At 50.5% G+C, this 26,161-nt stretch overlaps 1 protein-coding gene across 3 annotated transcripts; it reads right to left on the bottom strand.

The window, feature by feature from the left end:
* Nucleotides 1-739: 739 nt before the first annotated feature.
* Nucleotides 740-26,161, bottom strand: Zfp787 (zinc finger protein 787). 3 transcript variants are annotated; one of them, NR_199565.1, is made up of 4 exons: nt 25,762-25,882; nt 13,019-13,107; nt 12,661-12,800; nt 12,330-12,549 (listed from the first exon to the last, which is right to left on the bottom strand). NR_199565.1 is itself a non-coding variant. In NM_001439274.1 (3 exons), the coding sequence occupies exons 2-3, from the start codon at nt 13,095-13,097 to the stop codon at nt 1,382-1,384; spliced, it is 1,146 nt and encodes a 381-aa protein (NP_001426203.1). In that variant the 5' UTR covers nt 13,098-13,107; nt 26,021-26,161; the 3' UTR covers nt 740-1,381. The 3 variants fall into 3 exon arrangements, 2 of the variants coding, with proteins under 2 accessions (NP_001426203.1, NP_001102374.1); NM_001439274.1 differs by lacking the exons at nt 12,330-12,549; nt 12,661-12,800; nt 25,762-25,882 and adding exons at nt 740-2,448; nt 26,021-26,161; NM_001108904.2 differs by lacking the exons at nt 12,330-12,549; nt 12,661-12,800 and adding an exon at nt 740-2,448.

The following is a 26,161-nucleotide window of genomic DNA, read 5'->3' as shown; positions in this document are numbered from 1 at the left end:
GGAACAGGTTTGGGTAGCAGAGTTGTGTGCCATTTTCAAGTCTTCCAAGAGGCACAAGAAGAGGGTCAGGGAGAGTTGGAATTATGAAACATGTCAAGCACTGTTCTATATATTCAACTTGCATCTGGCATGTTCCCAAGTTACTTGAGGTGGGGACTGTATGACCAAGAAACAACACCTAGCACTGGATCCCTTCTGATCCTGCAGCTGCAGGGGTTCTGGGGGATGCACTGGACTGGCATTGGGCAGCACTCGAAACAAAGCATGCATGGTAACTGCCGATATCCTGTCCTCATTTGGGTGCTGATCCAGAAACAGTCTACCCCCAAGCTGCGGCGGCGACGGCGGCTGCTGCTGCTGCTGCTGCTGCTGCTGCTGCTGCTCCTCCTCCTCCTCCTCCTCCTCCTCCTCCTGCTTTGATCCCCTTTGCTAAACAGTAGCAGTCACCAAGATACAGCCTGCTCTGCAGAGAAGGCAGATATATAGCCAGGGAGGAGTGTGCTATTTCTATGTCCTCCATAAGCCATCCCTCTCCCGCCGTCTCAACAGTGACCTTGTTACCAGGTCAGCAAGGGGCTCCTTGGAAAGCAAGTCTCTTTTCCAGAACTGGTTTGGGACACCCTGGGCCCTGCATGATCACCCCTCATCTGGCACTTGTCACTTGTGCACACCAAAATAAGGTCGGCTCCCATTTAACCTCTCTCCCTTCTCCATCCCAACCTCAAGAAACAGGCAGTGCTGGGACAATTGAATAATGCCATTTATTGCCCCCACATCCCTTCTTCCACCGCCAGGACAGGGAACACACAGGACCCCATCCTCTCAGTAAGACCGTGCTGGGAACAGGAAGCTACTTCACTCCTCTGCTACTGCAAACACAGGAGGGAGAGGAACGTCTTGGGCTAGAAAATTGATAAGGACCCAAGGGGCAGAAAAAATAATGGATGTGAGGGATCAAAACAGTATGATTAAAAGAAAATTCTAGAAGAGAAGGAAGACCCTCTCGATGCATAAGGCCAGGATTGTCTCCATTCCTTACACCTCAGCCCGACACCTGTAGTTGGAGTGGTCTTTCTCTTGAGGGTCTAGTGCCAATTGATTCTCGCAGTTCTCTCAGTCTCTGGCTCCCAGAATGGGAACCTAAAAAGGGCTGGTCCGCCAGGCGGTAGGGCGGGTCAGCAGAGAGGCTGTGGGCAGTCCTGAGAACCCAATAGCTGATAGCTGCGGGTCCCCTCAAACCCAGGACAGCACGGGGTACAGAGGGAGACAAGGCTGCTGCTCCTTTCGGTCTTGTTCTCCCTGGTCCTCCCTCATGGTCTTGCTCGCTGGTAGTCCCCACCGAGCCCGAGGGGCCCTGTCCACCCCCCGGGCATCCCCGTCCCTACCGGGCCTCCCCACCCCGACATTCCGCACACCGCGCAGCAACAGACTGGTCCTCCCCATCGTCCTCTCCGCCCGCCCGATAGAAACTCTGTCCGCAGCTGCTGCAGACCGAGGGCGCCCCAACTGCATGAATCTTCTTGTGTCTCCGAAGTGCGGCACCCTGCACGAAGCCCTCACCACACTCCACGCAGATGTGTGCAGGCTCCTCACTACCCACTGCCCCCAGCCCATCCCCGTGCTGAGCGCGCTGGTGGGCCAGCAGCCCAGCCCCGTGCCCAAAGCCCTTCCCGCATTCTATGCACACGTACGGCTTGGGCGCCGGCGCCCTGCGCGACCGTGTCCCCGTTGCCCGCGTCCCCACCCCGGCCAGAGCCGCGGCCGCTGCAGCGCCGTCCCCTGGTGGGCCCACCACGATGATGCCCTCGCCGTCGCCTACTGGGATGGCGATTTCGCCGTCCGCTGCTGTGGCTTCCTCGGGTGCCTTGGCTCGGCGCACACTGGCTGCCAGCACCTTGGCCGCCACACCCGGCCCTGACAGCTCTGGGTGCAACCGTAGGTGGCGTGCCAGGCTCTTAGGCTGGCTGAAGCCTCTGCCGCAGCGCGGGCACACGAAGGGCTTTAGACCACTGTGGGAGCGCCGGTGCTTGGCCAGGCTCTTGCTCTGTGTGAAGCTGCGGCCGCAGTCGGGGCAAGTATAAGGTTTCTCGCCTGTGTGGATGCGCTGGTGCTGCATGAGGTTTGAGCTCCAGCTAAAGCGCTTGCCGCATTCAGAGCAGGCGTACGGCTTCTCGCCTGTGTGGATGCGCCGGTGCTGCACCAGGTGCGAGCTCTGCGAGAAGGTCTTGCCGCAGTCGGTACAGGCGTTAGGCCGCTCGCCCGTGTGCGTGCGTTGGTGCCGCGTCAGCTTCGACCAGTGGCTGAAGCTTTTGCCACACTCAGTGCAGATGTAGGGTGCAGGTGGCCGCGGCCGGGGTGGGGGCCCAGGAGGAGGTGCAGACTGAGGTGGGGAAAGCTTGTTCGGGGGCCAGCTTGGGACGTCGTCGTCATCCATGATGAGGATGTCCACTGCAAAGCAAGAGGGAAGGAGGAGGCAAGTCAGAGGTGGCAGACCCACAGGGACCATGCCAATGGATTCTAGCTTAGTGAGTGCCCCAGGACAGCTCATCCTTCCAGGGTTCTTCCACCCCGGGACTGCTGGGTTGTACCAATGCCTATCCCATGCACTTATCCCATGGGAGACCAACCACTCAAGGTATTTCATGTACTTTTGTGTTCATAACCCAGATTCCTAATACTTGTTCTCCTTCCAAGTGGATGTTCTCTCTGCTAGCCTTTCTCTGAACCTGCAGACCAATGCTGAAGGCTAACAGGCCCAAAAAGGTCTACTGACCAAAGCTATAGAGGGCCTAGGGTAGGGGAGCTAGGAGAAGCTCAACACAAGTGCCACCTGAAACCCAATGAGGATGGGAGAACCAGGCCTGCAGACTAGGAAGTCATGTCACATTTGGACAACTGTGACTGCAAGATGAAACAGAAAAGGAGAAACAAGCTGGACAAAGAGAGTGGGACGCCAGCTTAGAGGTGTGCTAGTCCCTCTATCTGGGCATGCAGGGCCCACCCACATAGTTAGCCTCTATTACAAATTAACTTGGACTGCCTCACCACCACCACAACCACGGACAACTATAGTATAGGAACCTTGGTCTGGACAACTGAAAACAACACCCACCTCTCAAGGTAGGCCATTCTTTCTACAGGTGTGTCCTGTCCAAGGCTACGTCATCCTGCTCTTGAGGCCTGGGTGGACTTTGACATCTGCTCTCCAGGGGCCTGCCCACCCCTCAAATTCCCTCTGCCTCCCCATTTCCCAGCAGAACCAAGGCCCACAGTCAGATGCCAGGGCCTCATCAGGTATATACCCTGCCAACCAACCTAGATGGCACCCCAAAGTCTCTCTTCTTAGGCTCTCACAGACCCCTGGAAGCCCTTTACCTTTGTCACCAGCTCCAGGTGCTCAAATGCTGCCTCTGAGGTAATCTGGCAGATGAGTAACTGTAGCCCACTTTGAGGCTGGGTCAAACTCACATCTGGCAGCTGCTGTACAATCTGCTTCTCTACGATGGGATGCTAGGGAGGTGAAACTTCGCAATGGGAACACACAACCATCAAAGCCCTCTTTCTGAGACAAATGATGTGAATAATCTACAGCTCCTCTTCTCAACGTCCAGAGGTTTGTAAAGCCACCTATCTCCCATCAGGACTGGGTGACAGTGAACTTAAGGAAAGGTCCCTTCTACAATAAAAAGTCCAGCTTTAAAACCTAAGGAGGCCAGCCTAAAGCCAAATAGATAATGACAATACTCATGAAGACAAGGTACGAAAAGGTCCTTTAGTAGATATATACTTCATATGCCCCCATAGATCCACTATAAACTCTTGCCTGCAGAGCATCACAGCTGAGCCTCATGGTGGGGGTGGGGGAGTGGGAAAGTTGTAGAAAATTCAAAAGGAGGCTTACGGCACTGGCCTTCAGGGGCTAGATCAAAAGTAAGTTCACCAGAGGATAAAGATCACAGACTGTGATAACTGACTGGAGGGCTAAAGCTGAATTGGTGGGACCTTGAAACCAGCCCCATATGTAAGGAGGGAACAGGTGAGTGTACATTATTGCTATACCCTTCCTTGACATCCTGAGTTCTAGGCCACACACAGCAACTCTTCGCTGGCTGCAATGCTACAACTACAAAGACTAAATACTCCCTCCTTGGTTGGTCCTAGAGAGAAAAGTTGCTTTCACCTATGCACACACCATCCTGGGAGAGGACGCGTGCACCCTCAACACAAGGAACAAGACCCGGGCCCGTAGTCCTTACTCTTTCCCATGTCTCCCTTCTTCTGTTTCCTTTCTCCCAATACCCTGACCCTTACACCAATCTTTCTCTAAGTCCAATCAACTATTGTCAAATCCTCTTTGCTATCTGTAAACTCTTGGATCAAAACCAAGGTCCTGCCAAGCAACCAGAGCTTCCAGGGACTAAGCCACTACCTAAAGACTATACATGAACTGACCCTGGACTCTGACCTCATAGGTAGCAATGAATATCCTAGTAAGAGCACCAGTGGAAGGGGAAGCCCTGGGTCCTGCTAAGACTGAACCCCCAGTGAACTAGACTGTTGGGGGGAGGGCAGCAATGGGGGGAGGGTTGGGAGGGGAACACCCATAAGGAAGGGGAGGGGGGAGGAGGATGTTTGCCCGGAAACCAAAGAATTATTATTAAGTATTAAATAAATTAAAAAAAAAAAAAAAACCAAGGTCCTTGTGGAGCTCTGTGCCCTGGCTACACTTCTTTCCTCGGAAGAAATATTCCAGGTTCCAGGAACTAGGAACTGAAGTTGCAGCCCATGGTGATGGAACCAGAAAGCCAAGATCTGCAGTGGCCGGCGAGATCCACTGAACAGCCACATCAGTGATCACTCAACACACCTGCAGCAGTTCCAATCTCAGAGCTAGCCATGGGTGCTCTCCCAGTGAAGCCCTAGGACCTCCATGTTTCACTTTAATCCCCAATTTCAGCTGTACTGTCACAAGCCCAGCCAGGTGGCTCTCTATGCTCAAGGCTGAGACTCACTAGTCTAAGGCAGAAACAATTAGCATCATTCAAGTAGAAAACAAATGTAGGCACCAAGTGGGCAAAGCAGAAGCACCTGCACCACTGTCTTCACTGCTGCACTGTGGATCACCACTGCGCTGCCAAGAAATGAGGCCAGCCTAGAAGCCTTCCCCAAAAGAATGCATAAAGAAAATGTCTTGCATGCATACAATGCAATTTTATTCAGAGGTAAAGTATGGTATCTTCAGAAGAATAGCTGAAATTATAATGTATGGGGTTGGGGGATGGAGCTCACTTGCTGTCCCAACACCCATGTAAAAGCCAGGCATGGCAGTGCAGGCCTGAATCTCCAGAGCTGCCTGGTGGATAGAGACAAAAGGGTTCTGGGAGCTCCCTGGCAAGGCAACCTAACTGACACATGGAGCTTCAGTTTCTGTGGGACCTTGGCTCAAACTACTGGGTGAAGAGTGAAGATCAAGACAAGAATCCACATCTTCAAGCATCGGCGCAATGCACACACTTAAACACCCATGTGGGAGAGGAAAGTAAAAAGGACATGGGACAGGACCAGTTAGATGGCAGCTGGGGGAAAAGAAAGCAGAGGGACTGTCCAAGAGGGGAAAGGGACCAGTCCCAAGCGTGGTGGAGGAAGTGGGTAAAAACAAAATACAGTGATACACATGTGCTCAAGTGTCATCATGGGCCTGGGGATGGCTGCGCAGGTAAATGTGCCCGCTCTAAGCTGACAATCTGAATTCAGTCACAATACACACAGGGTGGCAGAAGACCAGCACCCTCAAGCTTTCCGTGTGCATGGTGGCATGCTTGCCCACACCCTCCCACGCACACACAGACAAAATACAACTGAAAACATCTGAAGGCTTAGAAATTCAGAAGGCCAGGGCACTGTGTGCATCTTTCAAGTCTTTGCACCATGACATGGAATCTGAATGCTGAATACAGCCCGGTGTCTGGGAGCACAGAACGCACGCAGCTGCAGAGGGCGGATAATATGCAGATAATGTGTTAAGTGATGATCTAGGGAAGAGCTGTCTAAGACCTGGGAAGGCTGGGAAAGAGCAAGGAGAGTTTTGGTCAGGCAATGTCTTCCTTAGGCACTGCCTTTCTCTAAGGTGTCTGGTTATTCTGTTTAGTCTGCCTTCTGTTTAGTTTTGTAAATAAGTGGATGCTGAATGACTGGGGAGCTAATTACATAAAGAGTGGAGTTTGTTTTTACCTGACACCTGGAGGTTGAAGTAGGCCAGAACCTGTGCTCCACAGGACAGCAGGTTCTAAAGAGCACTGGGGTTTGAAAGAGGTGCTGTAGGAAGTTAGCAGGGGGACTGGAGGGTCAGCTTAGGAAGTGAGCTCCCCTTGATAGCACTGTCTCAGAAAATACAGGGCTGACTTTTTCTACCTCAGTATGGTCTTCAGAGATGGCTCAGTGGTCAAGGGCACTTGCTACCCTTGCAGAAGACTCAGGTTTGATTCCCAGCACCCAGATGGTGGCTCACAAGCACGTGTAATTCCTGTTCCAGGGGCTGATACCCTCTTCTGATCTCCCCAGGCACAGGGGAAACATGATATACATACATGCACACAGACAAAACATTTATACACCAAATTGTAAACGTTAGAATCAGGGACATGTCTCTGTCGGCTACACAGTACATCTGTGGGGCAGTGTGTGGACCATGCCAGGAAACTCGGAAAGGTCGAGTGGGTTCGGACCTCATATCTCATATCTGAGGCACCTCATATCTGAGGCACCTCATATCTGAGGACGGTAGGTGTTTCACCTACTCCCAACCAGATTCCTGGCCTGGAAGAGGGGACTATAACTCCCCACATAAAGAACATGATCACCTGTCAAGTGACACAGAACAACAGAGTTCTCCATGCTAATTGGTATCAAGATGGGTCCTGAGGTTTAACCAATAAGCTTCTCTTCTGGGACATTCCTTGCTGCAAAAGGTACTTAATCTCTGGTCCACCCTGAGGTTGTATATACCTATTCTCCACGATGATCAATAAACAGTTTATAATCAAGGACTGTCTCTCTCACCAAGAACCATCGTGGGGACTGTGGAGCAACCTTCATCCTACAGAGCCCCCCCCCCAGGCTCCTGGACATTCGCTGCTAAGCAAAGCCAGCGTTCCTGTCACCCCAGCCCCAGCCTCCCGTGGACCCCTCCATTCCACAATCCTCACAGCTTCCAGTGGCCACTGGACACCCAGGACTTAGGGACCCCAGCTTCGGTTTTAGCCTGGACCATTTCTCGCCCTGGCTGAGGCACCCATCTTAGGCTGTTTTCCCACCTGAGCAGTGCATCAGTGCTTCCCACAAACCAAGCACCTGATGGTGGTGACGGGTAAAATGCAGCCTAGCATTCCGCATTGTGTCTGCCCAAGCAGAGTTCACACACCCCAGCAGCAAGATGAACACAGAACCTCACCTCTGGACCAGCAGACTAGTACCCCACCCTCTGTAGCCCCAGCCTTCCCAAAGGCAGTCTTGAGATGCTGTCCTGTCATTTCTTAGAAAGGCTTCTGGTATCACCTTGGGACAATGCTCAGATCATAAATGAACTGGACACAGAAGGGGCAGCTATTTTGTTTTGTGGGATAGCAGTTGTGATGATTTCAAGGCACCCCATCAGGATCAAGCTCTTGGTACTTGAATCACTTCAGAAGGCTGTAGGTAGGGCACTTGCCCAGTATTCAAGTGTAGGTTGGTACTCTATTCTTCACCGAATGAATCTCTCCCTCTCCTTCCCTAATATCATAGGAAACACAAACTACAGGCTGGTCCTGGTGACACAGACCTGCAATCCCAGCTACGTGGGAGGTTGAGGCAAGTTTGAAAGTTCAAGGCCTGTTTGGGCCAGGAGCTCAAAGTCAACTTAGCAAGTCCCTGTCTCAAAATAAGAAGTAGAAACAGAACTGAGAATGTAGCTCTGTGGTAGGGCTCTTATCTAGAATGTCTATCCAAGACTCCAGGTTGGATCCTCAGTACCACAGCAAAAACATGTTAAATTCCCTTTGGCTAAAACTGCCCAACCCTAGTGAGTGGGTGCCTCCTCAAAGCTTGTCTTCCCTGGGTCCTGGTGCCCTCAACAATGTACCATTTATCTTATATCCCTCTTGTCCTAGACCCTCCAAGCACAGCTTGCCAAAGCAATACTCAGGGAGCAAAATCAGAAAGTGCCTGTTTTGTGTCTTATTTTCAAATAAAAATCCACACTGGTGATTGCCACGTGAATCCTCAGAAACCAAAGGTTTTATTTAAGCTATTTAGTCCCCTCCAGATGCCACCTCATCACATGAGGACAGTCAGAACACAGCAGTCGCTTACAGGATTAAGCCATGCTGCCTTCTGAGGACAGCTATACTAAGTGCCCTAAGGAGGCTCTTTGCATTTTCACAGTTGGCTTCACAGGCAGGTGTCTGGGTGGCCAGCTGGTTCTTCACTCCAGTGAAGGCCATGCTCACTGCTATCTTTCATCTGTCTCTCCCTGGTCAATGGGGTTGTCCAAAGCTCAATTGCCATTAGATTTTCAGGAAAAGGCATACAGGCAAGGGACTTAACTGGTTCTTGCTCTTTGTCAACTCCCTTCACATTCTTGGCTCACTCCTTACCCTGCATACTGTCGTGGTTAGACTTCTGTTAGGCTTAAGTGTTGTCGACAGGAAGTCTAACAGCTGCCTTTACTTTCCTTATGTCATTCTGCCAGGAAGCTGGGTTTTGGCTTTACAGCAGAGGGGATTAAACACAGGGCTCTAGGTATGCCACACAAGTGTGCTGCCCCTGAGCCATGTCGCAGCCCCCAGCTCTTTAGAGCTCCTCTCGATGTTTGTGACTTGTTCTCTCAACAGCTCTATTGCAGGGCAGGGCTCCTCACTGGATTTAGGGCTTAGGATGTACCTGTATTTGCATGCGTGTCTGTGTAAATGAATGCCACAAGTGTCCGGGTAACCAAGAGGCACTAGATCCCCTGGAGCTGGACTTACAGGCAGCTGTGAGCTGCCAGACATGGGTACTGAGGATAGAACCTGGGTCCTCAGCAACAGCAGCAAGCACTCTGAACCACCGAGCCATCCCTCCAGCCCATGAATTAGTTTTACCATGTACTCTATTCATTTGCTTTATATGTGTCAGGGACTCAGATAATGTATATCACACGTTCTCTTCTAAACCCAATATTCTTTATTCCATTTGCATCTTTTAATTTTTTTCATCTTTGCTGGGCAGTGGTGTTATGCACATGCGTTTAATCTCAGCACTCAGAGACAGGCAGATCTGAGTGTGAGGCCTGCCTGGTCTACAGAGCAAGTTCCAAGACAGACAGAGTTACACAGAAAAACCCTGTCTCAAAAAGAAAAAAAAAAAGTAAACAAAATAACTAAAAATTCATTTTCATTTTATAATTCACAATTTTTAAATTTTACTTACGAGGGCTGGGGGAGCTGTGGGTGTGGGTATAGATGCCCAGAGCCCAATTATCAGGCTCTCTGGAGCTGGAGTTATCGGGGATTCCTCTGGAAGATCAGTTCATGCTCTTAGATCCCCTCACCTTTAGTACTGGGGACAATGTGCTTGTTCACTTGACTTCCTTCTAGTCTTTTCATTCTGAGATGGTTTGAGTTTCGACTCCTAATCTCTGCTGAATTTGCTCCACTGAAGAGTTTCTATGATCATGGATTTGCTGCGTGCCCTATTCTCTCTCAACACATCTAAGCAATCCAGCTCTCTGGGAGGGGGAAGGTATTCCTGGTCACCTGTCTGTAAAGAGGCTGTCCTGTTTTCTTTTCAGTGTACAGGCAGGTGTCCTGACCTGTGAGGCAATAGGAGGGACTTGGCTGCTTCATACTGCGGTCACACCAATGGCCACCCTGTTACAATCAGATTTTCTCTACCTCTTTCCTCCCTGCTCACAATGACAAGGACCAACAGGCTCACTCTCTAGGCTGTGTCCTGCAGGGTTGGACCTAGCTGGTTCAAGAAACCAGGCTGCTCCAGGCATTCGCCTCCCTGTCCTCTCACGTCCAACAGGGTTCTGCACAAAACACCTACTTCAGCTGAGTTTCTGAATATGTCCCTATCCCAGCCCCCAAGCTTCCCCGATTAACACCTGAGGGTCATCTCTTCTGCTCCCTTCCTCTTAGTCACCCCAACATACCCAGGCTGAGGTGATTATCCCATCCGCTATCCTCTAGAGCTAGCAAGAATGCTCAAGGTCTGATAATTGTCAGTGCAGTCTAAGGGTTTTGGATTTGGGGTTTGGCTATGTGCTGCTGTATTCCTACATAGGGACCTGGGAAGGTTCACGGGCCATTCTACAGTTCTGAAGTGAGCTCTCTCTGGTGACCAAGGTGCATAGCAGGGTGGATGCTATGTTCCACATGGAGGACAGAGCCTCCTCATCACACAGTAGAAGACTACAAAATACCAGCTGGAAGCCCTTTTCTCATGGGGCTATTCTATTTCTTTCTGAATATCCTGTTGCTGAGCTAAGGACCAAGACAGTCTGGGAGGATTCCTTTGGCCATGGCCACTGCCCATTTAACTCGGCAGCTGCAACAACCAGGAGAAAAGGAGTCTAGGAGGTTTGATTATGAAACTGCCCTAGGGAGACCCAGTTCATCCCTGCACCCCATCCCCAAGCAAACTGCTCAGCCTCGGCCCCAATCCCATCTCCCCACACCAATATCCGTTCAAAAGCACGGCTGAGCAACAGGCAGCCTGGCTGTCCAAGGTTTTGTGTGCTCTTAGTAAGATGGCCCATAGAGGCTCACGATGATTACGGACACACTAAAATACCATTCTCAGTAGCAGCATTAGCCTCTCTGGGTTGAACAGGCTTCCCAGAAATGTGCAAATTCAACAGTCAAAAAAGAAAAAAAAAGGAATTCTAAAACTCTGCAATCTAATCTTCTGCCAACTTGACAGCATGGCTTCCACTGTGCAGAGGAATACTGTGCAGTGCTTGGCGAGAACCACTATTAGTGCCTGGTCAGAGTGACAGAGAGGCCAGCAGAGCTTAGGGAAAGCAACATCAGTGTGCTGGACAGCTCTGTCAACCTGACACAACCCAGAATAGCCTGTGCAGTCTCAAGAGAAGGTTGTCCACACAGAGATGTCCTGAGGGTGTGCCTGTGAGAACTGTCATCAGTTAACTGATGTGGGGGTATCAGTCCCCTAATCAGAGAACCTTAAACTGTTAAAAATGGAAAGAAATCAAACTGGGTCCAAGCTAGCAAACATGCATTTATTTCCCTCTGCTCCTGACTGTTGATGTGCTGTGACTAGCTGTTTCAAGCCCCTGCCCCTGTGACTTCATGGTATGATGGACCAGGAATTAAAAGTTCAGGTACATTCCTTCTCCCCTAAGTTACCTTATGTTGTTACTTTAGCACAGCAACAGACAGGAAACTAGGACAGGCAGTGTGGGGCAGTGGACTATGCCAGGAAATGTTATGGTTGAGTGGGTTCAGAAACCCCAGCACCTCACGGTAGGTGTTTCATCTACTACTCCCAACTAGAATCCTGGCCCAGAGCAGGTGATCATAACTCCCACATAAAGAACATGGCCACCTGTCAAGTGACACAGAACACAGAGTTCTCCATGCTAATGGGCTATCTAGACAGGTTCCCAGGGTTTAGCCAATAAGCTTCTTCTCTTCTGGGGCATCCCTTCCTGCAAAAAAGTAATAATCTCTGGTCCACCCTAAGGAGGTTGTATACACCTATTCTCCACGATGATCAATCAATAAACAGTTTAGAATCAAGGGCTGTCTGTCATCAAGAACCGCTGTGGGGCCGTGGGGGCCGTGGGGAAGTCTTCATCCTAAGTCTCCCGCAGAGGGCCTCTCAGCGCTCAAGGACACTTGAGCTAAGCCAGAGTTGTGGTCCCCCACCCCCTAATCCCGGGCTTGTCCTTGCAGGCCTGGGAGGCTAGGGAGTGGACCTGCTTTGTTTTGACTCCACAAGGTTCCCAGCTGGGCCTGCCTGTTTCTCATCCGGGCTGGGGCCCCCATCTCAGACTTCGTTCTCCTACCCCTGAGCAGGTGCAGCAACACTTCCCACAAGCCTACCACGTGATGGTGGCATAGGATAAAATGCAGCATAGCCCTCTGGGTTTCATCTGCCCAAGTGGAGTTCACACACCCTGGCGAAGAGACGTAAGTGGAACCTCAAGTCAGCATGTACTTCAAGTTGTCAGGATTGTGCCAAACTTTATTGCAACCCCACACAGATGGGTTTGTGGCAGTGTACAGATGGAGGTGACAACAACCCTGGGCCATGAAAGCAAAGTCTAAGGAACACTGAAGCAATGTGTTGTAAGCACCAATTTATTAATATGGAAGAAGCCAATGCCGTCTGCTCCAGGTGTCAGACACACAACTTGGCCCACTGTGCCTTCTCATGAGCTTTCTTGTCATCAGGCTGGAATCACCAGGGAGAGGGAGGAGGGTGTTGGTGGGCCAGGATGGGTCTTACCCAACAAACCTAGGCTCCATATAACCCACAGGTGAGTTTTTCAACTCAATAATGCTTTATTAAACAAAGAGAACACATGTTGCCAACACTTAAAAGTGAATAATTTCATATTTAGCCCAGCCCACCCTTCCCAAATCTTACCATGTGACCTCAGATTCCCCTTACCAGTCCTTCCCTTGTTCATTACAACTTCCAGATCCTAGGTTTGTAGGCCCACCACGTGAGGAACAACCATGAAGCAGAATTGGTACTTATGGAACCAAAGCAGGATATGGGGCACAAAAGGGGTGCTCACCAATAGCTAGCTGCAGACATGAGACAAAAGATGGCTCCAAGGATCTGGGTGGTTCTATTAAAAGGACCCTTAGGGACCTGAACACCAGCCTCTCATTCTAAGCTGGGAGTGTGGGGCTCTTGGAGGCCAAGGGGCAGGAGTCCAGGCACCCCAGAGTCACAAAGGATGGTTCCCTGGCCTGGTGGGAAGACAGTGGGGTTGGCTGAGGGACCACCAAGGCCACCTCACCTGGGTTCTCATGACTGGCCATCTGCTGGTCCTCAGAATCCAGTGGCCCTGGAGACCAAGCTTCTTCCCGAAGCTCCATGTCTGGGTCCCTGTTGGAAGAGTACAAGACAGGAAGACAGAGATTACAAGTGTTGAACAGAACAGAGAACTCTCCAAAGCAGGCAGTCACCCAGCAGTCAGGAGCCTGCACCAAGACGGTGGTGGCTCAGCTGCGGCACCTGACTCAAGACAAAGTTCAGCCCCTCTCCCAGACCCCTGCCCTGCTCCACCTAGCTGCAAACAGGCAAAACAACTCCATGACTCAGTTTCCTCATGGACAAGGTGGAGGACAGAGGTGCATGGGGTTTCAACACAACCATGCAGATCTGACCCTTGCTGGAAGAGGCCCATCTGCCTTTACAGCTACAACACCCAATTGAAGGACTCCTTAAAACAAGGATGCTCAAGCACAACTAGGAGAGCAGTGTCAGAAGACTGTCTTGTTCCTACATCTAAATACGAGCAACAAAAAGAAATTTCAAGGGCCAGGCATGGTGGTGCACGCCTAAATCCCAGCACTTGGGAAGCAGAGCCAGGGTGATCTCTGTAAGTTTGAGACCAGCCTAGTCTACAAAGGGAGTCCAGAACAGCCAAGGACTCTATTACACAGAGAAACCCTGTCTCAACCCCCTTCCTTCCCTACCCCCCCAAAAAAATTTCAGACATAGAAACCCCCATACCTCCTGTATCAAACATTGTGAACTGACTGGCTGCCTAAATTTATACCCTGAGCAACTGCAGGCTGCAGGGCTGGACAAGCCTGATCCACAAGACAATAGTAACTAACACATGGGTCTTCTAGGCTAGCCAATGGAAAGCCTGGGCCAGGTCCAGCCTTCAGGAACTCCATGAACCACAGGCTCTTTACCAGCCCAGTCACCTGGGCCCCCTCAGCTGTGTTCTTCCTGGCTCCTGAGAGCCTTTAAGCATGTGATGACGGCTGTCCCTGCCAGACTATGTTTGAGGTGAGTCACCTCAAAAGGCCTGTCTACCCACCCTTTACCCCAACCTGTCCCTTTATCCTCCTCAATTCTTGTGCCCCTTCATGTTGTACCAAGTTAAGTCTGTCCTCAGACATCTATTCCTAGGCCAGCACTACCCATGGGACCTCCAGCATTCACAGCCCAAGTGCTCCAGGAACAATGATATGAATGAAAACACAGGTGAATGAAACTGGGCCAAGGAGAAGCTTAAAGGACAAAACTCGATAAATCCCAGTACTTGGTCCTGCCCCAGGAGGGAGAACCACACAAAAAGAACAAACAGACCCAAGTGGGCTCCAGTTGCTGGAGCCAAGTCTGAATAGCTATGTGGTGGCTATGTGGCTCAAGAGCTGCATGCAAAGGCTTATGGAACTGGTCCAAGATGACCTCTCCAGAAGCTACTGGGAGAGAAAAGGGTAAGGTTTAAAGGGGGAAACTAGGAGTCTGGACTAAATGTCAGCAAACCACAGGAGCCTATTCCACAATGACCATGTGTATGCATAGGAGTTGGGCCAAGGGATCTAGATAAGGCGTCACAGGCCATAAGGGTATGACACCAATAGGGTCCTTCTGCTCATAGAAGTTGAGTTCAAGTCTCTTCCATTCTGTTCATTTTCTCTCATCTGTCAACCTTAAGGACTATACAACAGAACAGACAGTTTGTGGGCAAAAGCTGACAAAAATGGCAGAACCCTACCAGAACACACCACCAGGCAAGGGATGGTTTCAGCTCAAGGACCGTGGCCACAGCAATGACTCCCTTTTCTTCCTGAAAGCCAGAGCATAGCTTCCTCTTGAGACATGGCCTCCCTGTTCCAGGGGAATCAACTATCTTATCAGAGACAAGAGACAAGGGCAAGGGACTTCTGCACAAACAAGCCTCTCTATCCACATTCCATAATAAAAACTCTAGTCACCAGCACAGAACAAACACCAGGCCCAACCATACACAGGGCCTTGCTTTCACATGATACCCACACATGTAAGGAGGCACCTAAACTTTCTTCTAGTCAATCTGCCTTATGTCAGCTTATTTCTCAGACACGGCAGTGAACTCTAGGAAGGAGAAAGTTCTGCGTGCCCTACACAAGACCCAGCACTGCCAGGCACCCAGGTGGCACACCATGAACACCAAACTTCCAAAGGAAGTTAGATGTAGTATGCACGCCTGTTAATACCAGCACCTGAGAAGGAGAGGCAGGAGGATCAGAAGTTCCAGGCACACCTCAACTACATAATGCATCCAAAACCACTAGGTTACATGAGATCTTGTCTTAAAAATGAAACAAGAACTCCACAAGGAGAACTTTTTCTTTTTTTTTTTTTTTTTTTTTGGTTCTTTTTTTCGGAGCTGGGGACCGAACCCAGGGCCTTGCGCTTCCTAGGTAAGCGCTCTACCACTGAGCTAAATCCCCAGCCCCGGAGAACTTTTAAGTACACCGGATGGCACTGTTACTCTGGAAAACAGCCCATTTCTCAAGAGGTAAGCAGTTACCAAGTCACGCTATAGTCCCATTCTTGGCATACACCCAAAGAAAACATGCATCTGCACAACACCATGAGTGAACAGGCATCCAAGTGCTGTGTGTGGCAGCTAAAAAGCAGACACCAAATGCTAGCTAAAGAAACAAGGACTAAGCCTATAATTCCATATGCATAGACTTCCCAAGATCCTTAAGTCTAGGGCCACATGGCTGCATGAAATGCCAAAGGTTACTAAGCCTAGAGTCACATGGTGTATGGCTCTATGTGCATAAACTACCTAACATCACAAAGCCCAGGATCACCAGGAATAGGTTTCTGTGTATGAAATGCCCAAGATCACTAAGCTCAGGAGCAAATAAACCCAGTCACATGGTATAAGATTCTGTGTGAGTGAACTACTCGAGGTCACTAAGACCAGGGTCACACCGTGTAGGAGTCCATGGGTATGGACTCTGTAGACAAATCCACAGACAAGAAGCAGACTGGTGAGTGGCTACAGGGGAGGACAGAAGCAGCAGTGACCATGAAGAGGTACGGTCTTCCTGACAGGTAATAGAAACATTCAGGACTAGACAGCAGTGACTGCTATACAACTCTGAATATATTAAAATGTATCACCCAACTGTGTGCTTTCTTTAAAGTAACATATTTCTAGCTGTGGCAGTAGTGACACATGCCTTTACTTATAGCAATGGGGAGGCAGAGGCAGGCAAATTTGAGTTCAAGGCCAGCCTGGCCTATGGAGTGGGTTCCAGGACAGGGCTATTACACAGAGAACTCTGTCGCAGAAAAATAATAATAATAATAATAATAATAATAATAATAATAATAATAATAATAATAATAAAAACACCAACACATTTTCAGCACACAAATACCTTTAATAGAACTTTTTAAAAAGTATACGAGTATCTAAGGGGAAGGGGGGAAACAGGACTTGAGCTGCAGGTACTGGCAGGAGTCAAAGACAAGGAAGAGAGGGTTGGCCAGTGAAAGGCAGTTGCTAAGTGTGATACTGTGTTCTCACTTAAACAAGCTCAAGTAAACAAGCTCAAGCAGGTGGGAATTCCCAGCTCCATCCAACTTCCTACAGGAAGGAGGGCCGGACTATAGGTAGGAGGCAGGGTAAGCCTGCCTGTATTCTACTCACCTCACCCCTTCAGGTCTTCAGTGGTCAGAGGAGGACACCCTCTTTCCCAAAACCAGGAAGCCTTACTATACTGACCAGGCAGTGAAAACCCCCAAGGAAACTGATGCCCCAAAGAGAGCTGGCAGGGTTACAACCAAGGATGCAGAGCCTAACCTGTGCAGGTTGGAAAAGGTTTGCCAGCCTGGCCAAATTCTTCCTACTGACACCATGGTGTCTCCCTTCAAATGGTCACATTTTAAATGTTCCGAGTCACCTATAACAATTTTGATTTGCACTATCTGGCCAATTACAGGAAATGTTTAGTTGACTCCTAATATTAATGAGCAAGAAATGCAAAAACAAGGGCAACTTTCAAAGCCAAGGACTGTGGGAGTCCTGAGGAAAGCCATGGGTTGGGAGCACAGCCAACAGGAGGCAGCCAAGCTTATCGACAGGCCATATGCTGCTGTTGATGATTGTCTAAGTTCCTCTGAACCTAGGGAGCTCACAAGTCCACAACACTGCTGGGTCCAGGATGTGGGAAGGGTTGGCTCCTATACCATGAGTGAAATACCATATAAAATGTTCTGGTAGGGGCTGGGAGATGGAAAACTCAGCCTGAAAAGGCCTGTCACACAGCAGAAAGACTAAAGTCCAGTACCCAGCACCCATGTAAAAGCTGAACATGGCAGGATGCCCGTACCCCACTGCTGAGGAGTGGAGACACAAGGTTTCCTGGGCCTTGCTGGCCAGACAGTCTAGCAAGATAGGGAGCTCCAAGTTCAGTCAACAATAGTTTTAAAAATTAAGAAAATAACTGGGAAAGACTTGCCATCAATGTCCATTCTCCACAAACACACACAACATGCCCTGAAAACTTGAACTTCAGAAAGGGAAGGCATTCTGTTCCTCCTGCCTCGCTGCATAACCTTTTGCTTTGCCCCAGGCCCCTGTCGGCAAACTGGCAAAGAGGTGCAGCAGGCCACACAACACAGGAACCTGGGTTTATCTGTGGAGTAGAGGCAGATCTTTATTAAGCCTCAATGGTGCCCCTCTTATGTCTGTCTCCTCTAGTTAGCAGAGCTGCAGGGCTATCTAGGTTGCTGCCTAGAGCAGGACAGAGTGCTACAGGAGCTGACAGCACCTGGCTGGCTTAAGCAAACAAGCTGAGAGCAGGCCTGATACCAGATGGAGGGACACACCTCTCTTCATCTGGAAAATCCCAGCCTGGAAGTTCAGCCCAAGTCACCACAGCTGCACACTGTGACCCTGAGCAAGTAAGAGCTCTCAGGGCCTCAGGCGTATCCTTGTACGACAGGTGTTTCACAGTGCTGTGTGAAGCCTCCAGTGGAAGCAAGCTTGTGGGGATGAATCAGAGATTCATATTCTTGCAAAGGGTTCAAGAAGGATCCAGTCTTCCCGTGTATTCATTCACCCATTCATAAAGATAAACTACTGGCCCTCTTGTTCAAGTTCTTGAGGTGTGGGGCACACCCTAGATCTCACAGCATGGGGAACAGATACTTTATCTGCAGGGGAGACACAGAGGAACCAGGGAAATCTTAGAAGCTACAACCCAGCTCCATGTCTCATGATAGCTCCACAGAGAAGGGTCCCAACCTGAGCCCAAGAAAACTCCCAAGATGTGCAAAGATGTTAAGTGGCAGAGCTCATGCCTGGCATGTGACAGAGGCCCTAGGTTTGATCCTCTAGGTTCAGACTCCAGAACTTCTGCAGAAATAAAAAAGTCCAGGCAACATGATGCTAGCACCTTCTGAACAGGAACCCTGGAGGTGCATCCTACCCTCTCCTTTCCTACTCCTTTCCCTTCTCAGCCAGCACCTCCAGCCTCTACAGGTGCTCACCCTGCTCTGACCTCCACCTTGAAGAGGTAGAAGAAAAGGCACCCTCCCTCAGCCCCGACCCCTCCCAGCAGGGCCCTTAAGCAATCCAATTAGCACATGGATCTGACAGAGCTATTAAGCCCAGACAAATTATTGTTATTATTGTTGTTATTAGGTCCCACCCACACACCCCCTGGATGCCTGCCCACCAATTATCCCCTTGCTTTCTTCTGCTGCCAATCTTGCCTCCTCTTCCCCCTGCCTGCTGGGCCTGGGAGCAGAAGCAGCCCCTCCTGCACACTCTCTTGTTTCTGTCTTCCAGCCTGGTATGCCTCACTCCTCTCCTCCCGCCAGCAGGCAAGAGTGGTGACATCCCAATGCATCTCCTTCCTTACCAACCAGTCATCTCCAGGCCGACTGTTCTCTACTGGTTCTCATTAACAAACACCCTCTCTGACTTCACTGTCACCAAGTGCCCCCATCTACTTCTGAGTCTCAAGCACCCTCTGCCCACACCCACATCCCTGGGTCACCAGCAAGGACATCATTTCCCCCTTTCTCAAAGGCCCCAACCAAATCATTGCCTCCTCTGTTCTCGTTCCTCCCTCCACTTGCCCACCCCAGGACCTGCTTCTGAGTGCCTCCCCTCCCCAGCTCTGGATCCAAACTAAGCCTCTTAAGACCCCTCTCCACTCCATGACCTTAATCTTTGTAAAAACTTACTCAGTTCAAATAGCATGAATAAAAATCTGAGCAAACAAGCTGAGGCAGATGGCTCAGTGACTGCACAAGCTTGAGGACCAAATACAGAGCTGTAACCCCAGGGCCAGGAGGAACAGCCAGGAGGGGAGCTTGCAAGGCCAACTACATTATCGACCCAAAAGGGTAAGCTCCAGGCTCAATAAAACCCCATCTCAAAAAAGAGGCTGGAGAGATGCTCAGTGAATAAGGACCTGGATTTGGTTCTCAGCACCCACATGGCAGTTCACAACTGCCTGTAATTCCAGTTTCAGAGGATCCAATGTTCTCTTCTGGCCTCAAGTACCTGCATACAGATGGCACACATAAACAGGTACATATCATACATGTTAAGTAGATGAGTAAATAAATCTTTAAAATAGAGAAGTGACTGAAGTCAACCTCTACATGTGCTCATAAGCACAAGCACAAACACAGACCGTACACAAGCCCCACCCTGAGCAAAAGATCTCAATAGTCTTTTCTTCAAAGATATCCAGACGGCCAGTGAGCACGTGAAATGATGCTGCCACAGGGAAATTCAAGCAGAAACACAAAGAGGCTCCACTTCTTACCACAGAGTAGTGTCATGAAAGGACGGCGAGAAAGGAAGCCTCTGGCTTGGCTACAGAGAGGGCAAAGTAGCACTCCTGCTTCGGAAAACACCTGTCAGTCCCTCCAGGTTACAGGAAAAAAAATCACCCATCAATGCAGCAACTTACTAGTCTACACTCTGAGTGTGTGGAAGAAAAAGATCCTCCACATGGAACTCTAGATGTGAATGTTCAGGGAAGCCATAAACCCAAAAGCCCCAAAGAGCCAATACAAATGGCCAACTTGTGAAGCACAGCACACAGCCACAAAAACACACACAAAGCAAAGCTGAACCTCCAAGGCTTTCTGCTTGTAAAGTAAGTCAAATTCAGGAAAACATATACTGCTCAACCCTGTGTAAGACACCTAAAATAAACAAACCCACAGAGCAACCTGTCCATTGATACCCCTGTTGGGGTCACATAGCAGAGACCTGCTAACAACTAATAAACAGTAGCAAAATTAGTTATAAAGTAGCCAGGAAAATAATGTTCTGGTTGGGGGTCACCACATGAGGAACTGTATTAAAGGGTCTCAGCATTAGAAGGCTGAGAACCACTGCCATAGAGAAAATGCAATGGCTCCCAGGACTAGGGCAGGGCAGGTGGAAATTTTCTAAATCTCGTGATGAACACAAAATGAGTGACCATGGTAAAAGCCAGCAAACTGTGCCTTTAGTGGGTGAATTGTACATTATGGAAGGGATCCCCTAATTCAGTAAAACTGTCATGAGCAAGAAACACTATCATGCCTAAAAAAGTCCCATCACACATCCCACTAGCCACAAAACCAAAATTCACCCCACATATCAAAAGACCTCAGTCTTGCCTAGGCTTTGCATACTCCTATCTTCCAGACCCCCCAATCTCACTGTCTACTGCCATTCCCCTCTGGAGCATGCTCCCTCTGATTTTCTAGCTGCCTGTTCCTCCTCCCCTCTCAGGGGCTGACTCAGGTATTCCCTCCTCCTGTGTACAGGTGGGTCTTCTATCACACGCCAGCTCTGTATTATCTCCATCATCTTTCTATTTCCTGCTGGGATCCTTGAGGCAAACACTTTAAGTGTGCCGGATACTTACCATTCTAGAATATGTCCCATAGATGGCCATTAGCTGGCCTCTCAGCTCACGGTCCTGCTATCCTTCACTAGGGTGCTCCTTAGAGGAACCACTCTGCTTTCCCTAGCAGATCTCTTCTGCCTTCCCTTGTCTGTGGTTGGCCTCTCCCCTCACTCCAGGCCCTTCAACTCCTCTTTAACCAAGTCATACATCCAGCACCAGACTGAAACTGAGCCTTCGTCCCCTCAGTCCTCAGGCAAGGCCTCACCATCCAGCAGATGCATCCCAGTGTTTGCCATCACTGGACTCTTAGACTTGCTCCACAAAAGTGAGCTTGTAAGAACTGCTCCATCTCATCCAGTTTTGGTAGTCACACTTTGAGGACATCATTTGCACCTATCCATATCTGAGGCTGTATTTAGACATGGCATGGAGCCAATTCCTGGTCCTCCTGGTCTCCCCTCCAGTGTTTTGGCAGATGAGATGCCTCTGATTCCTAACTGGTCTAGCACACCTACTTCCTGTGGACTCTAGTCTCTTCAGGAGAGCATGGTCACTGTCAACCAGGGCTAGTAAGGCCTGTTTGGCAAGGGAATGAAGTAAACATGGTCAGGATAGAGAAAAGCCTTGGCCCCACCTACCCGAGGAGAGCCTTCTAGATTCTTAATCCACTGTAAAGCTGTGGCACACCTGGCACTCAGCTAGAGAAGTCCCTGAGGAGCACCCTGCTCCTTCCTGGCCAACCACAGCCAGGAAACAGAAGCCAAGCACTAGCTCTCAGCCTCAAATCTATCACACCTGAGCACCTGAATTCTTAACCTTTGGAAAGTAACTGAAAACTGCCAAATGCAAAACCCTCTTCAAGAGTACACTATGCATGCTGGATGATTACAATGCTCATAAGGATTTATTGATAACAGCAAGCTAACCCAGAGCCTGGGATTGGTAGAAGGAGCATAAGGGAAAGGTGCCTCCTGCTTAACTTTTCTGTGAACCTAAAACCCTCTAAAAACACTACATTACATTCTGCATTATAGAATCTCAGACCCACCCTCTCGGCTGGGCTGTTTTCTAGGTGTGTAGACACTACCTGGCCTTACACCTCTCTGGATCAGCTGAAGTAACATGCCCATGTGCCAAGGCCCAGTATCTAAAGTTCCTCCCTTGGGAAGCCTTCCCAACTCCTCCCTTCTCTCTGCAGCAGCTGTCTTCCTTAGCCTACAGTACAGATCACATTCAGCAAGCAGATTAAACTCCAAGCTGTGGGGTACACGGTGTTATAAGCACATAAGCTTGGATCCTGATCCCCTGAACCACCAGGAAGAGAGGCCAGAGGACAATCCCTACAGGCAAGCTGCCAGGGTAAGAATCTACCCCACTGATGCCCAACCATGTGACCTAGCCAAGGTGCCTCATCTCACCCCATGCCAGCAGTATATCGTGACACATGCCCAGTACTGAACAAGAAACCTGCAGACACCTTTTTTTTTTCCCGGAGCTGGGGACCGAACCCAGGGCCTTGCGCTTGCTAGGCAAGTGCTCTACCACTGAGCTAAATCTCCAGCCCCTGCAGACACCTTCTACCAACAGACAATTCAAGGAAGCACTTCTTGCACACTATCACTGCTATACCTGTTTCAGAGATGAGAAAGTCAAGGGCTAGGCAGCTGAGTGGCTAATACAATGTCATACAGTCATGTCATACATGAGGAAATGCGGAGTCAAACTTGGGTAGGCCAGACCTCCTCTCGGGACACCAGCATCTCGGTGCACCAGCATTATTAACATCTGCTTCTGTTGGCTGAATCCTAAGCTCCTATGGGTTTCCCTTCCCCCAAATATCACAAGGACTGTCCAGCAGACTGAGTCCTCAAAGGAGGACAGGAACTATACTCAGCCCTGACCAACTCATCCTGCATGCACACAAACCCAAACCTATGCTCTAAGCGGCCTTCCCCTTAGCTTTGAGGCTGAGATTTCATCTAATGTGTGTCTAGTCCCCAGCATTATCCCTTGTAAGGCAGGCACTCCCCACCAGGCACAGGAGAGAAGCCACTGTTCTGGGAGCCCACAGGGAAAGGCCAAGGCAGAGGTAGATTAGGAAAAGCATAGTGGCAACAGGGTCACCCAGCCCACTAGGACAGGAACTAGAATGATCTCTCTACAGCTTTCTGCACTCCACCTCAAGGTCATGACAGCTCAGCTTCCACTGGCTAATGAGGCCTTCACTACAGTTAGCAGAAATCTCAATTCTCACTACCCATTCCAGCCACCAGTATTAGTCACCTCTGCCTCTCCTCCTCTGTTCCTACTCCAATCATCCTACTATAGGTCTTCTATACAGAAACCAGGTCTCAAGAGTCTTTCAGGCCAGCAGCCCTGAATGCAGTCCTCCTGACTTTACCCACAGAATAAGGAACCAGGAACCCAACCCAATGGCTAGCACTTAAGAATAGGGCTGTAGGGGTTGGGGATTTAGCTCAGTGGTAGAGCGCTTGCCTAGCATGCGCAAGGCCCTGAGTTCGGTCCCCAGCTCAGAAAAAAAGAAAAAAGAAAAAACAAACAAAGAATAGGGCTGTAACCCCAGATCCAGCCCTGCCCAAAAGAACTGTTCCAACAGAAGGGGTGGCACTACAATCATGAACTTACACATACCGTATCCTGAAGTTACTTTAGGGTCCAGAGCACACAAGCACCAGCACAAGCATCTGTCCTGTCTTGCCAAAACTAATGTGACCACTTCTGTCCCAGGGCTTAAAGAGAACTCAGCATCAGGTGCCTGCCAACTTCTCAGAGCAAGTCATCAAATGTTCAATCTCTCCTAAATATGGAAGTCCAACACCCGACACATCCTTGGTTAGTCAGAGGATGACAATATGGTTTTGGAAAACCTGTGAAGTGTGTCTGTGCACCCACAAGAGCTATGAGTGCCCATCAGCGACTACATAGTTACATAGATGGCCTTGCCATCGCCCTAAGTCCCAGGGTCCTCTTGTCCAAGGCTCGGCAAAGAGATCACAGCACCCGTGCCATGTAGGCTCCAGAACTCTCATGGACATTCTAGCATATCTCCCTATTGTCCTGAGCTACTGCAAAAAAAGAACTACAAGATCCTTGTCAAGTTGGCCAGTGTCACCCACCAGCAGGCCTGGCCCATGGAAACCTTGAGGACAGCCCTCCAACTCACATGATGTCCCTACCAGTGCAATTCAATGTCCTGGGATTAGTTGTTTGTAATCTTGATGGACTGGGCATATTCTGGGAACTGTAACAATGTAACTATTAAGTAGACTGAGGCGGAAACAGCCTGGGAAAGGGGAAGTGACACATCCAAGGTCACAGAACTGTAAGCTGGCCAAGACTAGGAATCAGGAGCTGGCTCCAGAGATTTTTTAAAAACTTTTGCCTGAAAGCAAAGTATGAAAACCCTTGCTCTGGGGGTATCACTGTTAACAACTCCATTGTGTCCTTGTGGGGAATGGCATGAAATTTCTTATCTATGACTGCAGAAGTTAGGAAGCCAAAGCAAGGAACTGAGCTTCAGAGCTCTTGGGCTGCAGCGGCTGCAAATCATTCTTGAATTTCACCATGGGCCAAACCTGAGGATATACCCTTCCCTTCCCATCCTCAGCTCAGCTTATATGAGATAAGCCAAGTCAGAATCTGATGTGAAAGTTTCTCTGGGTCAGGCAGCACAGCACTCAGTGACTCCAGAGAAGCAGAAAGGGAAGGTTGGCTACACTTGACTCAAGAGACTTAAACCCCATTTGTGCTTTCCCCAGAGCTGAGGCCAGATCTCAGCTAGATCCTCAGCAATGCCCAACACGGAGCCTGAACCAGAAATTATGGGGTTGGAGGAATCCATCAAGTCGCTGCCTTCTTAATAACTCCCTGAGCATTCTCTAGGGCTGTACTGGGTCAGATCTCAGCTTCTGCTTTCCATCTCTACTTCTTGTTCATTTTCCTATCCTGGTGTTAAGTCAGGTGTCGTTCACGCTACACTCACTTCGTCTGTGGATCACTTTTCCGGCTGACCTTTAGCAAGTGCTAGGGCACTCATGTCCGGAATTTGGGGGTCACTCTGTGACCTACTCTTAGGCAGACTAGGGGTGGAGGCCGGAGGGGTGTTGAGGGGCGGGGCTTCGCGCTGGACCCAGCCCTGAGTCCGCCCTGGGAAGGAAGGCAACAGTCCAGGCAGGGCCTTACGATCCACACGGTGCTGACCTTGGCCTTGGCCTGGTGCTTCCCCTCCCAGGACCTGTTTCCTGCCGCCGGTCAGCACGCGAGGGGGAAATAGATGAATGGGCCTCCCGCCACCTGCATACCCGTAATTACCCGCCGGATCAAAGGCCAGCGCATAGCGCCCGAGGCAGCAACGGGCCAGGCGACTAGATTTGGGAAAGGACATGGGAGAACTAGGGCCTAGACTGACCATGGGCCGCCGTTTCCGGTCAGCCCAGTCCAGGCAATGGGGTCCCTCCCACATCAAGCCTAGCCCACCACCCCCCCCAACAAGTCCTCCGCACTTCCGGCCAAGATCGGCTGCAAGTACAGTCCGGGAGGCCTGGCTCCACGGTTCCAATAATCGAGCTGCCTGCGGGCCCCGAACAGCCGCAGGAGTAGCGCACGCGCATTGCCCCAGGCCGCGGCGCCAATCTCTCCCGCGCGCGCGCGAACTCCCGGGCCGCGCGCCGGCTCACGCCCACCCCCCCCACACACACACACCCCTAACACGACGCGCACGCGCACTCGTTCGCTCTGCCGCGCTCGCCCTCCCGCCTCCCCACCCACCCCCGTCCGAAGCCTTGCTTCCCGACGCGCTCCCATCCCAGCCACTCGGCGCACGCCCCCCTGAGCCCGCGGCCGCCCTCACCTCCTCGGCCCCGGGGCCGTCACACCGCACTCTTCCTCTCAACTGCCTCGCGGATGGTGGCAGCGGCGGCAGCGGCGACTCAGACCCTGGGGTCAGGGGGACGGGCGCCCAGGCCGGAAGTGACCTTCCCGGCCGCTTCCGCTCGCGCCTCTCCCTCCCCTCCCCCTCCCAGGCCGCCACCGCTACCTCGCCGCTCTAGGCATAGGAGCTCCGCGACCCCTGACCGCCACCCCCCTTGAACCCCCCTGCTCTATGGTACCGAGAGTCGTCTCATGACGCCACTTCCGGAATTATCTAGGACCCTGGTCCTCCGTCCTGCTCTATGGCGCCTCGCTCGGAGGGGCTCGGGCCCCGCCCCCTCCCAGGACAGAAGGCCGGGCTCGACCCGTTAGGCGCACAC

The sequence above is a fragment of the Rattus norvegicus genome, chromosome 1, assembly GCF_021556685.1.
Source record: "Rattus norvegicus strain SHRSP/BbbUtx chromosome 1, alternate assembly SHRSP_T2T, whole genome shotgun sequence".
Lineage (NCBI taxonomy): Eukaryota > Metazoa > Chordata > Mammalia > Rodentia > Muridae > Rattus > Rattus norvegicus.
This window is presented reverse-complemented; position numbering and strand designations above follow the sequence as displayed.